Source organism: Doryrhamphus excisus, linkage group LG20, assembly GCF_037039965.1.
Source record: "Doryrhamphus excisus strain RoL-2023G ecotype Guam linkage group LG20, RoL_Dexc_Guam_v1.1, whole genome shotgun sequence".
In the NCBI taxonomy this organism is placed as follows: Eukaryota; Metazoa; Chordata; class Actinopteri; order Syngnathiformes; family Syngnathidae; genus Doryrhamphus; species Doryrhamphus excisus.
Genome location: NC_136376.1, coordinates 10,736,591 through 10,750,410, shown reverse-complemented (window position 1 = coordinate 10,750,410; position 13,820 = coordinate 10,736,591). Strand labels below are relative to the sequence as shown.

Sequence of the window (13,820 nt, the reverse complement as noted above, 5' to 3'; positions counted from 1 at the left end):
TAGTTGATGGGGTTTTTTTTTTATGTCAGTGACAATTACATTTTGTGAGATTTTTTTTTTTTTATGTCAGTGACAATTACATTTTGTGAGATTTTTTTTGAGTGATGGGCAGTTTACCTTACTAATGTCTACTTGTTCTACATTGTGCAGGGTTTTTTTTTGTACATTGAGGTCCATTTTGTGCATCCCAGATCTTGATGGTTCTCCTTTGCCCTTGTCATGTCAGTAACCATGGAAGCCATTAGAACTGTCAAAGTTACATTTTTTCTCATCAGAGGTCGGGATGGGGTTGCATATAAAATCTGCCGAGAGCGCCACATTAACACATAATTTCATCCTCAGTTGATATATTGATACAGAATAGTTAGAAGTTGATTGTATTGCATTTTTGTGGCACAAAAGATCAATCCATGTAAATTAAATACTCAACAAATAAATGAAATAATCCATCAAAGTGCAAAGCCCATTATGTTTGAATGTGATTTATTTATATTTCCAATACAGTGTGTGGAAAAAGATAATGCAATTAAGCAGTAATCATTCATTGTAACATTTTAGACACACATGAAACAAGAGGCAGAAGTTCATGTTTTGGAATGTAATGCAAAAATAGCTTCATAATTATTAGTTCATGTCAAAATAAATATTATACAATCATTTCATTTCAGAATAGGAATGTCTTGACAGATGTACCACTGAGGTAGCTCGAGGAAACAATCATTATTTTTCATCACAGTATCATAGCTGAGGAATTTAAAAAACAAAACAAAAAAAACATAAAACAAAAATAAGACAAAAATGTAACAAAATACTTTGTTTTTAAGGCACAGGAACATAATGACAGTAGATGTTATATATGCAAGGGTTGTTTTTCCACCAGGTGGCCATTTTGGATGTTTTTCTTGTTGTAAAAAAAGGCTTAAATAAATCCAATATGCTGTGAAAAGCAGCCTGCATATCCAAGTTGTTTTATTAGCATCATGTATACTGTTCTCCTTGATTGCTCATTTTTTTTAGTAATTTTATATTTACAATTTAAAAAAAAAAAGAGCTGCGAGTCTGAAATAGCCTCAGGGGCCGTACTTTGGACACCGCTGCTCAATATAGTGTGGAAAGCTATGGAACATTCTGGTGCTATTGAAAGCGATAAAGTGCTCAACGGTGAGATGTGGTCGCTCAGTACAAGAAAAGATTTCCATTGTGATGTGAGATAGTAGTCAGACATTGAAAAAATATCAGCAGGGGAAAAAAAAAAAAGAGAAAGATGGCAGCATTTTGCAAAAATGAAGACAAAGCTTAACTGTAGAGTTAGTTAAAATTCAGAGCTGTACACTGGGGAGACATAGTCTTTTAATACAAGATGTCCTTTAAATATCTTTGCTCGTACTCTTCTTTCAACCTGGCGAGGGACAATTTTCCTGACAATATGTCATACAAAGGGGAGTGCCGTAAGTCACAGACTTGTTTCAACACAGGTTTTCCTCAGCAAGTCTATCTGCAAATAGGTAGAAAACATCATTAGCCGAGTGTAATCATTTGTCTTTTAATATGACTGTCATGGATAGAAATTACCTTGTTGGAGGCTACTTTGCATAAAGTGGTTGAGTTGATGCAACTCAGTGTTTAGGTCATGGCATCCCAACTGCAAAGTGAAGGGATCTAAGGCAACGCCACCCGTCGGCAGAGTGTTCTCCGGGAAGTTCGGACCCATGTCCAGGTCCTTGAGGAGGCTGTCTAACATGCCATCATTCAGCGGTTCACGTTTAGCGTGGAGGTCAGAGTGGAGAGGCCAGTTATATGACGAGGAAGAAGGCATGCAGTCTTGCAGGGGAACAGTTTGGACACTTTGGAGAGGATTCACAGGTCCAAACATGTCGAAACTGCAAGCCAAGGAGGAGATCTGCTGAGCCAGAATGCTGATCTCCGCCTGCTCATTTTCGTTGTACTGGTCAGATGTTGTAGATGGAGGGGACTGATTGGGGGTGGGGAGGGCTGATTGCAACCCGTACTGGGGAACATGGTGCGCTTGGTGAAGGCTGCCCTCTTGTGGCTCCTCCAAAAGGCTGAAATCATCTTGATGCAGAGCACAGTCCACTGAGCTCTCACTCATGTCAGACACCGAGAAGCCATCTGGAACTAATCTGGCATCAGATGCACACGCTGGGAAATCATACATCGGAGATGAAGGCGAGAGCGGAGACTGGGGATCGAGCGTGGCAAAGACTCTCTGCTCAAAGGTGTGCTGCGGGGGCAGGGAGTCCTGGGGTGAAAGGTGACAGGTGAGTGCGGCTTCCGGGTAGGAGTAGTAAGAGGGAGAAGCCTCCGGGGAGGACAGCAGCTGATCCGTGTATCCGTGCACATCTAACAGGAGGTCACGGCCGAGCACCTTTTGCTGCACGGGGGAGCAGGAGGAGGCAGGGCTGTAGGGAGGGGTGAAGAGAGCAGGGCTGCCCCCCAAAGGAATAGTCGAGGTATTGCCTTGGGAGGAGGCGTCTACTGGATAGTGAAAGTCTTCATCAGACTCCATCCTGGCTCTGGAAGATGTCTCCTCACTCTGACTGTTGGACATCCTTTGCCTCTTACAGCCTCTGGAGGCAAAACTCTCAATCTGCTGACCTTCCACTGATGATGATGATGGTGATGATGAGGATAGGCTCAGTGCATTATTGTTGATTGTCTTCTGCAGAAATCTGGCCTCTGTTTCACTACATGTGGAAAACATAAAATGTGTTTGGTCCTTTAAACAATGCATCATGACCCTAGTGACAACAAGTCAAACAAATGTAGTTCTTCCCTGAGATCATATTTCTCCTCTCTTGTAGAGAAGTATTGGATGATATTTTTAGGGTAATTTAGGTAATCAAGTCAATTCATTCAACATTTTCCAGCAGGAAGACACCTCAAGATGTTTTCCAAATGCACATTTTGCAAGTATAATACTGTATCCTGTATGTCTGTAATCGTTTAATGTGTGAAACTAAATTTTAAATGTGTTTTTCGCAGTAAATTCCAAGACTATTGTACTCAAGAGTAGTCAGTGTCCAGCTTGTAGAACGGTCATAGTTTTAGTACACACTGAAAATGACCCATCTCTGTGTGGAGTTTGCATGTTCTCCGCGTGCATGCGTGGGTTTTCTCCGGGTACTCCGGTTTCCTCCCACATTCCAAAAACATTCATTCATTCATTTTCTACCGCTTTTCCTCATGAGGGTCGCGGGGGGCTGCTGGAGCCTATCCCAGCTGTCTTCGGGCGAGAGGTGGGGTACACCCTGGACTGGTCGCCAGCCAATCACAGGGCACATATAGACAAACAACCATTCACACTCACATTCATACCTATGGACAATTTGGAGTGGCCAATTAACCTAGCATGTTTTTGGATGTTATGGTTAATTTGTGGTTAATTAACCTTAACCTGTGGTTAAACAGGTTAATTGGTGACTCCAAATTGTCCATAGGTATGAATGTGAGTGTGAATGGTTGTTTGTCTATATGTGACCTGTGATTGGCTGGCCACCAGTCCAGGGTGTACCCCGCCTCTCGCACTAAGACAGCTGGGATAGGCTCCAGCACCCCCAGACCCTCGTGAGGGTAAGTGGTAGAAAATGAATGAATGAGTTACTGTATTATTGTCTACATATCTGACAACAAAATTGACAAAAAGATTATTTCCTTGTTTACATTAAGTCAGTCATGGTGGTGGACTTAGTCATGGTGTAATGGTCTGTATGAGAAATGACTGTGTTGAGTTTTTTCATAAGAGAGAGTAAATCTATGCTGTTATACAAGCTGTACGCTGACCAAGTTATATCCAGGTTTCATGTCTATAGTAATGTCCATTGAGACGATAAAACCTATGAAAAGTAGAAAAGTTCATACCTGATGATGAAGTTCGTGCAGCAGATGTAAGTAGCCTGGCTGTCGGAGTCTTTGTTAGCACAAATGTAGCACCAAGTCCATGACAGATCCTTGCATTGAAGTCTCAGCACCATCCTCACCTGGAGGCCCTCCTCTGCTTGAACTGCTCGACAGGAAAGAAGAAAAAGCGCTTATAGTTATTGTCATGGACACTCGCCAACATAAAGGAAAATAAATCTATGAAACTGAACTTGACTTCAATGCAAGACTTACTTTGTGGGGTTGTTTTTAAAAAGAAACTTTTCACATACACACTCACAATTGTAATATGTAATACCCGGGGGGGGGGTGGATTTTGTGCAAGGGGTGCATTGTTGACATTTGCGCAAAGGATGCCCAAATCAGAAAAAAAATGATCTGACACCTCAATCTTTGCCACAATGTTTCACTCCACCTGCATTCATTTTAGAACTTGATGGTGTAATGGTACAGCTGCTGCCGTTTAGGTTGGTAATTTCTTATTTTGCACCAAAAATGATGTTTCTATAATACATCTAAATACATGCATTTTTTTATTACTATGTAGAGGTGGCCCTGCATGTAAACACTCAGACCTAACGCCAAACGCTAGATCTTTTGGACATTTATATACCTGTGGGAACCGTTTGGGGAAGCTCCACTTTTGTGCTCCAGTGCACAGAGCAAGGTCCATAAAGCTATGCTTGGATGAGTTTGGTGTGGAAGAAACTTTACTTGCCCTGACCTCAAGGCCATCAAACACCTTTGGAATGAAATGCTACAGATAGTGTGAGCCAGCAGGCCCTCTCGTCAATGACATTTGACCTTAAATGCCCTTCTGGATGAATGGGACAAAAATTCCCACAGTCACACTCTAATTATTACAATTACATAGGTGTCGGTACAAAGGCCAGACATCTTTTACTTTTACTTTTATAAATATTCTTTATAAGCACTTTATGAACTCAAAGCAAAGTTTTCCTGTTTTGATGTTATATTATTAAAAATAATCAATATTTCAAAGGCTGAACCTAACCGCTCACATTGTTTACTGAGACGGAAAACAAACACCGTTAGCCTTGTTAGAGGTTATGAATAATTCAATCCTATTATACTTACATATCTTTCTGTGATCAATGACACTTGAAGAAAGATCTTCGGGGTGGATTAGACTGTACCACGATCGCCCGATCATTTCTTCTGCTGAGTAGCCCAAAAAATATAAAACACTGAAAAAAACAATAAAATATTTGTGAGTAAACATCATAAAACACTTGGATCATGTCGAGTCATGATGAGGTGTGTAGTCTACGTACCTGTGTGAGAGCACAGTGAAGCTCATGTCAAGGCAGTGGATGCTGTTGAAGCTGGGACACAAGTGGTACTCTGTGTCCCTGAGGCGGTCCACTGTGGGGCTGCACAGGGCCACGAAGAGCGGCTCGCTGGTGGGATGGACTGTAGAGAACAAACAAGGCTGATGGAAGGACTGGAAGCTGCCTCTGACCAGCATGGAGCAGCTGCCATGCTGCTGTTTGAAGGCCCTGGAGGTCTGCATACTACATATAAAGCTCCTCTCTGCAGGAAGGAAACACAGTACACGGGTTCAGTTGTACTGGAAGTACTTTTCATAGGTAGCACATCAACATCAAACCTGCTTTATTAGATTTTCTAGCCAAGATGTACAGTAGTTTCAGTTTTAAGGCAAATATTGCCACTGTGAGGCAAATATTACAGATAAAAAAACATTTAGTTTTGTGCTCGCTTGTCATAAAAGAAATAAAGTCTGAATAAAGCAAATATTCTTTGAGCCTTTGGTGAACTCCTCCTGTCATTGCATCAGCATCAGCCGAACACACAATAAGTTTATGTTAATTAAACATCCAGACAAGGTATAATAACAACAAGAGAGCAAAACTGTTAAGTGACACCTTAAAAAGTTGGAAATACATAACCTGTGAACGTGAAATTCACTTTCCTGTGGCACGAAAACAAGCTTTGAACTAACATCATTGCTTGTTAAATGTAATGATGCATATTAAACATTTTTTTTATTAAATTAAATAACCTCACACTGGTCATAAAGACCCAAAATATCTACATTTTGATAAATAATAACATAAAAAATTAACATACAATATAACACTTTTTAATTTAATTGAATATTATTAAAGGACACTTAATTACATTTGATTAAATTAACTGATTAACTATTTGATTTACTTCCATGGGCCAAAAAAAGACAGTTGTGCACAAGTTATTACATTTTTATCATTATTAAGATAAAATGTTTGGCTCATGTTGGGCTATAAAGCACCTAAGAACACAAACTATCACATTCAGACAATCAATATCGGCTCATTTTTTAACACCATGAAGTATTAAAAGTATTACCTGATGATGAGCTATGCTGACTGTATCCTTTAAGAGTGGACTCAACAGCATCGATATCAGAGCGTTCCACCATGTCATATATGGTGTCTCCTTGAAGCACATCTACCTAAAAATGGAATCAAAGCTTTCACCAAACATATTCAACTAAAAGGTGCGGCATTGTTGTACTACACCGAAGGCTAGACTCACCATGGAAAGGCCGAGGTATTCCGTTACATTTTCAGACACGTAGACCAGCCTCCCTTGGATGGTAGTGACCAGGATGAAGCCATGCAGGGCTTGAAGAAAGGCCTCATATGGCAGAGAGCAAGGCTCACTAGCGGGGATGCCTAAAGGGTAAAACATGTCAGTTAATCCTTAGCACAGCTCTCCAATTTGAATGTAGATCAAACGCTCTATGAGAAATGAAAGATTGATGACTCACCCTGGAAGAGAACCGACTTCCTGATGTAGGTGCAGATGGCAGACATGGAGTGCAGGTAGGAAAGGCGTTCCTGGTCCTCCTGGGGAATGGGAAGCAGAGCTCTCATATTCCTGATCTCGTGATTGATGTGGTCCCGTCGCGCTTTGGATGCTCCTTTAGTGGATCTGTGGGGAACCATGGTGGCCAAGTTGAAGACTTTGGATGGTAGAAACTAAAGTTCAGCACTGCCTCACTTGTACCCCAACAATGAGGTTTAAATTCATTATTGGTGTGTTAAAAAAAAAGCCAATTGCCTCACAAATCCAACTTTTTTTTTAAAGTTACAGTGCGCTAGTGTCTTTTCCTTGTATTCAAAAGTAGGCTTTGAACATGAAGGGTTCCTATGGCAACTGCTATGATGAGAAGCTGTCTGCAGTGGAGGATGAGAGCTCTCTGTGGACTCTGCTTGTATGTATGTGTGTGTGTGTGTGTGTGTGATTACTATCTGTCCTGAGCCTCTTTATAGCTGCCGGGGCTTCAGTGTGGGGGCGTCACACTCAAAGGGGAGGCTGGGCTTGAGCTGAATTACCTTTTAAAGTGACTGCACAGGGAATGGGTGTCCCACGTCACTGGGACGTACAAAAAGTGCCACAAAAGGAGAATTACATTCATTTTCAAACCAGGAACTAACATTAAAGACACGTATAATGACATAATTGAGGACAGTGTGTTTGAGGATGTGGTGCAATTATCTAAGCACAATTTTCAGTCAGGAACACGGATGAAGGTTATTTTCGATATTTCATGTTACAATGTGTGCTTCACAGGACTTATTCATCTGGCAGATATGACGCAGACAATATGCTGTCCACATCATTAAGTATACTTACACACAATATTATTATATATGTTGCATGTAGAAATATGTATTTAGAAACATAACAATGCATTATCTTTTTAAAAGCATAACTGTTAATTACAACTTCTGTTGGGCGACACGGCGGTCTAGTGGTTAGCGCGCAGACCTCACAGCTAGGAGACCAGGGTTCAATTCCCACCCTCGGCCATCTCTGTGTGGAGTTTGCATGTTCTCCCCGTGCATGCGTGGGTTTTCTCCGGGTACTCCGGTTTCCTCCCACATTCCAAAAAACATGCTAGGTTAATTAGCGACTCCAAATTGTCCATAGGTATGAATGTGAGTGTGAATGGTTGTTTGTCTATATGTGCCCTGTGATTGGCTGGCGACCAGTCCAGGGTGTACCCCGCCTCTCGCCCGAAGACAGCTGGGATAGGCTCCAGCACCCCCGCGACCCTTGAGAGGAAAAAGCGGTAGAAAATGAATGAATGAATGTTGTAGCTATTCACCCTGCAGCCACTAGAGGGAGAAGGCTGATTTGGACTGACTGACATGTTGCATTTAAACCTAAAGAAAACCCATTAGTTTAATTTATTCCTTACAAAACAAAATACATTTTTTATGAGTTGATGGGGTGTCATAACTTTTTTCCACCAGGGGTGACATACTAAAAGAATGCAGGCTTTGATATTTTTGTCACATTTTAAAATGCTGCCTGTAGGTATTTTTTTGGGAATTTAGTTTTTTGTCTTTTAATACCCCCCAAAAGGTAGAAAATCCCCCCACATTTTTGTCTCCTACCTTTGCATTTGTTGGCGCACTGCAATGACGTCAGCCTCTCTCTGGGCTCTGGCCTCCTCTCATTCCATCTGGTGGACAAAGGCAGCATTGCAGCGCCATAAATCAAATTTCTATGCTGCTTGTCCTCTAATGAATAGCTTTGCTCAGACAAAATGCATTATAGGAAAACTTTTTACAGTTTTTGAGTGTTAAGTTGCTGTGTGATAAATTAAGCATTCTTGATAAAAATGACACCGTGAGTCGGACTGTTATATTGACTTCCTGCAATTTCCAATGGGTTGCCAAGGTCACTGTACAGGGTACTGTTGTTACAGATAAGAGATGGTTTGACTGTAATAACAACCTACCCTTTGATAATTTCAGCATGAAAAAATATTTTGCTTGGTTTAACTGCAAAGACTTCATTAAGTCAAGCCAATTTGACTTCTACGTATAGTATAGATCCATGCTCCTGATGCATTGGAGAAAACCAACTAAAGTCAACATGAGCAAGCCCTCTGGCGATAGAAGCAATGAAAAACATCCTACCTCCAGATGGAGAAAATGCAAATGTCAAATGATTTTCACCTGCTGCTAGATGGTTTCAAATACTGCATGGTTATTAACGTACAATTGTCTGCGGAAAAGCGTCAGGGTGCGTGATTGTTTCATGCAGGGGTCCCTAAGTGCATTTGCTATTTACGGCCTACAGCTGTTTTCTTATTGGCCCTTCAAAATATAATTTAACAAGCTAACTTAAAAATAACAGCAATAAAAGAAACATCTGGGGCTGCACGGCGGTCGAGTGGTTAGCACGCAGATCTCACAGCTAGGAGACCAGGGTTCAATTCCACCCTCGGCCATCTTTGTGTGGAGTTTGCATGTTCTCCCCGTGCATGTGTGGGTTTTCTCCGGGTACTCCGGTTTCCTCCCACATTCCAAAAACATGCTAGGTTAATTGGCGACTCCAAATTGTCCATAGGTATCTCGCCCGAAGACAGCTGGGATAGGCTCCAGCACCCCCCGCGACTCTCGTGAGGATAAGCGGTAAAAAATGAATGAATGAAAAGAAAAATCTGAAGAAAAAATGTGGGAAAATTTTATGAGAACAAATCTATGAGGAAAATTAATTTGTCATTGTGATAAGCAAATGTGAGTGTGAATGGTTGTTTGTCTATACCAGGGGTCGGCAACCTTTACTATGAAAAGAGCCATTTTACCCAATGCCCACTGAAGAAAAATAGCCTGGAGCCGCAAAACATATAGTATGTTTAAAACAACATTGGAGGGAATTTGGGGGTATCAAAGTAGTTCAGATAAGAAAAGACGAGTTGGAGTACTCTTGCTAGTTTTGGAGATAAACTTACATAAATGTATGTGTAAACTACTGTAAACGTAAAAACAAGTTCCCATGCCGCTGTTTTTAAATTATCTCGAATTTATTTTTTAGATTTGTAGGTAAGTATTACTTGTTTTTCTTCATGTACTGAACTGGATAGCAGTCAGAACTCACTCAGGATGCATTCATGGTCTCAGACAAAGTTGGATTTTTTAAAACTCATTACAAAAGACGTGCATTTTCCCCACTCGGGTGTTAAAAATATTCAAGAATCGCAAAGGGAGCCACAATAAAGAGGCTGAAGAGCCACATGCGGCTCTGGAGCCGCAGGTTGCTGACCCCTGGTCTATACAGTATGTGGCCTGTAATTAACTGGCAACCAGTCAAGGGTGTAATAATCATAATAATAACAACTGAATGCCCTGTGATTGGCTGGCGACCAGTCCAGGGTGTACCCCGCCTCTCGCCCAAAGACAGCTGGGATAGGCTCCAGCACCCCTGTGACCCTCGTGAGGATAAGCGGTAGAAAATGAATGAATGAATAACTGAAGTTCATACTAATAATCTGCTTTTTCACATATGTCACAAAGCTGAAATGCAGTTTTTTAGCAGGTGATTTTAAAAAATATCAAAATGGCCCTTGCATTCTTTCATTTTTTGGCCCCTAGTGGATAGTTTGGTCACCACTGGTTTGATGTGTCAGTCAGCTGTGTCAGTTTGTCTTCAAAGTGAATTGCCTAATAGAAGCCACAGACAGGTCTGTGCTACAAAGAGCTTTGGAAACTCAACCAGTGACTCCAAATGAGAGTCTTTGCCAGATAATGACATTATGGTATCGCACAACATGAAAATATGATGAGGCGACCTCACGTTGGACAACACCAAGGAACCATCTGGATCTGTCCTGCAGCTGTGTCTTCCTATCAGTCCCTTTAGCATAAATTCTGATGTTGTTTCAGGCTGCGGTATCTATCCTCTCGGGGCCTCTTTAAACACCTCTTTTCTCAAATCCCCCAATTTAGTGGCCATGAGCCGAAAACTAGAACTTGAGTGATGGAATTGGAGCAGGACGTGAGGGGACAAGACAAAACAAACCACTCTGAACAAATCCTCAGGCTGATTCTCAAGGGCCGATGGGATCGTCTGAGTCCAAGAGGGAAATTAGAGAGTAATTTGGCTGAGGCTTTCCCCGCATTAACGCCTGCGTTTTTGAGCGAGGAGGGCTCCGGGGCCAGACAGGGGGACACGGCGTAGCCCTGCTTCCTGTGTGCTGCGGTGCCAGGCGGGACAGGGTGTCTCTACTGCCTCACTTTGAGCTCACGCTCCGTCTGTGGCCTGCACTTAACTGTGGAGATAACAGTGACTTTATAGCTGAGGGCTGGTGACAGACAGGAACAAACTGCCAGGATGATACTGGTGGCAGGGGGCAATGACTGGAGCTGGGGTTCACACACGCTAATAACGGGCACCCCACAAAGCAGCCGCACAGGTCCCACTGAAAGTCAAGAAGGTGGGGGTGTGCAATGCGGTAGACATTGAGGGCTATCAGACACCCTGACTGGGGAAGATACGACTCTCTGGAGCTGAACAGGAAGCGGAAAATGGGGAGCTGAGGGGTTTTGAAGTGATACAAATGGAGCTGGAACAGGAACGTATGAGACTTCAGTGATGAGATAAAGCTTGTCTCAAACAAGAACAAGACCCCCAAATTATGCATTGAAAAATGGATTCATTTAGGCTATTAAATGTCTCCAATTGTGATGAGTGAATGGTGTAACCTTGACCGTGATACGACAGCAGAACAGGGAGGTTTTCCACCGTTTTCCACCCAGGGCAACATACTGATAAATGAAAAGATGCAGATTTTGTAAAGCAACATGTGTAAATATGCTAAGAAGTTAAACATATTTCAAGGAAAAATGCATATCGGATTTGTTATATACTGGTTGAAATAGCATTTTAGTATGAACTTTGGTCTTTGCTCCATGCTCCTGCATCTTGCCCGAAGTCAGCTGGGATAGGCTCCAGCATACCTGCGACCCTAGTGAGGACAAGATGCCATGTTCACCCCGGAACCATGGTCAGGGAGGATACACTAGTGTGCCTTGAGAAATTGTCAGGTGTGCCGTGAGGAATTATCCAATATCACTTTTTATAATTAACATTTATTAATCATCATTTGCAAATATTATGTCAATATCCACGTATACGTGGACCCAAATATTCCAATTGCATTTGGTTTATTTGCTCAAACTGAAAGAATGTAACCTTTGTATATGCATCATTCCGAGAGAATAGTGCCAATCCGAATGAATATATAATCGGATTAACAGGGGTGGAATATTCCTTTAACCAATCCGATTGAGGTATCTTGTAGCCGCTCAAACGGAAAGTTGTCAGGGTGCGTTTTTCTTCTTCTGTTTTTTATTGGCGGTTGGCAAGCAGCTTGAATTATAAAATATTAGCAAGATTGAATTTGATCTTTTCCTGGTTAAATTTATCATATCGCATGCTCAGATATGACGTAACACGCAGCTCCAGACGTTCTTCAGTTTTAAAAATGGAGGCCAGCAATCGGCACTGGACTGTTACGGAAAGTTTCTTATTGATCAAAACTAAATTTCAAGACTGGGCAAACGAAAAAGTAGCAATACGGAGTTATTCCAACAAGTGAAAGAAAAACTCTGGGAAGTCGGTATCATGTGATGTTGATGTTTACGTTTTACTGGGCATGCCCCATTGACTATTCTGGTTGATTATAGCGACGCATGTAGACAAGAGATTGGAATATTCCTTTCCATGTATACCATTGTTTCCTGAAAAGTCATTCGGAAGGAAAAACTCCTCATGTAAACATGGCTACTGTGGAGTGTCTGTGGTGTAGCAGAGCAATGTAATATTGGTCCGTGTGGCAACACCTACCTTGTTCCTCTTATAGACTTAGTGATTTTTTTCAATGTAAAAAAAACGTGCCGTGGATAAAAAAAGGTTGAAAAACACTGGTCTAGCGCATCACTGAAGTACTTCAGAAAGTAGGTATATCAACAAAAACATATCAACAATCCTTGGGTTATGGTGTATTATGGGGTGTCGTCTCACGACACAAGCCTTTGGTGATTTTGGGTTCAAATCGAAGCTCAGACCTCTCTGTGGAAAGTCAACACTCTCATTGCATTCTCTCCGTTTGCATGGGTTGACTTTGGATTCCCTGCTACAGCCCAAAAACGCATGCATGCTATAGGTTAAATTACTCATAGGTGTAAATATGAATGTGAATGGGTGCATGTGTGTACCCCTTTTATTTTATTATATTTTTCCTTGAGATAGTATACTAGATATATGTTTTGAGTTATCTCTTTGGACAGCAGTATAGATTTATTTTTAGTTTATTGTTCACTGAAAATAAGTCGGCTACACGGCTGTCGAGTGGTTGGCGTGCAGACCTCACAGCTAGGAGACCAGGGTTCAATTCCGCCCTCGGCCATCTCTGTGTGAACATGTGTCCCAAGTGTCAATATTCAGTGTGAGCACCATCTTTTTGTGCAATGCCTTAATCCTCTTGGGCATGAAATTCACCAGAGCTGCATATGTTGTTAGTGGAATCCTGTTGCACTCCTCCATGATGACATTACTCAGCGGATGGATACACATTAATAGTTCAACCCAGCAAAGTCATGAGGGACAGTCAAGTGAAATTGTTTCTGATTTATTACTGGTATAGTTATGAAGCATATTGCACAGGAAGTCCTGACCAACTTGAACAATCTACTAAGAAAAGTAAAAAAAAAAAGAAATAAAACAATAGCCAAGTGTTTGTCTGTGGATAATTGAATGTTAATACACTCAATACTTGTTCGGTTATATCTAGGTATTTGGTAGGAAGGAATTATTCATCCTATTGATACAATGTCACAAGCCACAATGCGTCTTCTGGCACTGTATTCCGAAAGCATTTATCATATTTGGAAAGCAAGGCACACCTCTTAAAATTGTATTTAGCCTCCATTAAACAGAGTGGGTTTAATCACAGCCATTAAGAATGTAATGCCAACATGTGTCAACAAACACACTGGTCTCCAGTGTGATTAGCACTGAACGTGTATGCATCATTGTCAGAGAAAATGTGTTGCCGACACTGTATTTTACCATATGTGTGGTTATCCCTGAAGAGTTCC

General features: G+C 41.5%; 1 protein-coding gene across 2 annotated transcripts; it reads right to left on the bottom strand.

The window, feature by feature from the left end:
• Window positions 1-378: 378 nt before the first annotated feature.
• Window positions 379-7,990, bottom strand: npas4l (neuronal PAS domain protein 4 like). 2 transcript variants are annotated; one of them, XM_078787205.1, is made up of 9 exons: window positions 7,260-7,990; window positions 6,692-6,855; window positions 6,457-6,596; window positions 6,268-6,373; window positions 5,193-5,451; window positions 4,996-5,105; window positions 3,880-4,021; window positions 1,573-2,705; window positions 379-1,495 (listed from the first exon to the last, which is right to left on the bottom strand). In XM_078787205.1, the coding sequence occupies exons 1-9, from the start codon at window positions 7,382-7,384 to the stop codon at window positions 1,467-1,469; spliced, it is 2,208 nt and encodes a 735-aa protein (XP_078643331.1). In that variant the 5' UTR covers window positions 7,385-7,990; the 3' UTR covers window positions 379-1,466. The 2 variants fall into 2 exon arrangements, with proteins under 2 accessions (XP_078643331.1, XP_057914144.2); XM_058058161.2 differs by having other exon boundaries at window positions 380-1,495; window positions 6,692-7,990.
• Window positions 7,991-13,820: the final 5,830 nt, after the last annotated feature.

Excerpts from the sequence above, each read along its gene's own strand:
- npas4l (XM_078787205.1), bottom strand. The coding sequence starts at position 7,384 with ATGTCATTATACGTGTCTTTAATGTTAGTTCCTGGTTTGAAAATGAAT. Across the intron at positions 6,856-7,259 it reads CTGTGCAGTCACTTTAAAAG|ATCCACTAAAGGAGCATCCA; the intron begins GTAATTCAGCTC and ends GGTTCCCCACAG. Across the intron at positions 6,597-6,691 it reads GAAGTCGGTTCTCTTCCAGG|GCATCCCCGCTAGTGAGCCT; the intron begins GTGAGTCATCAA and ends TTTACCCTTTAG.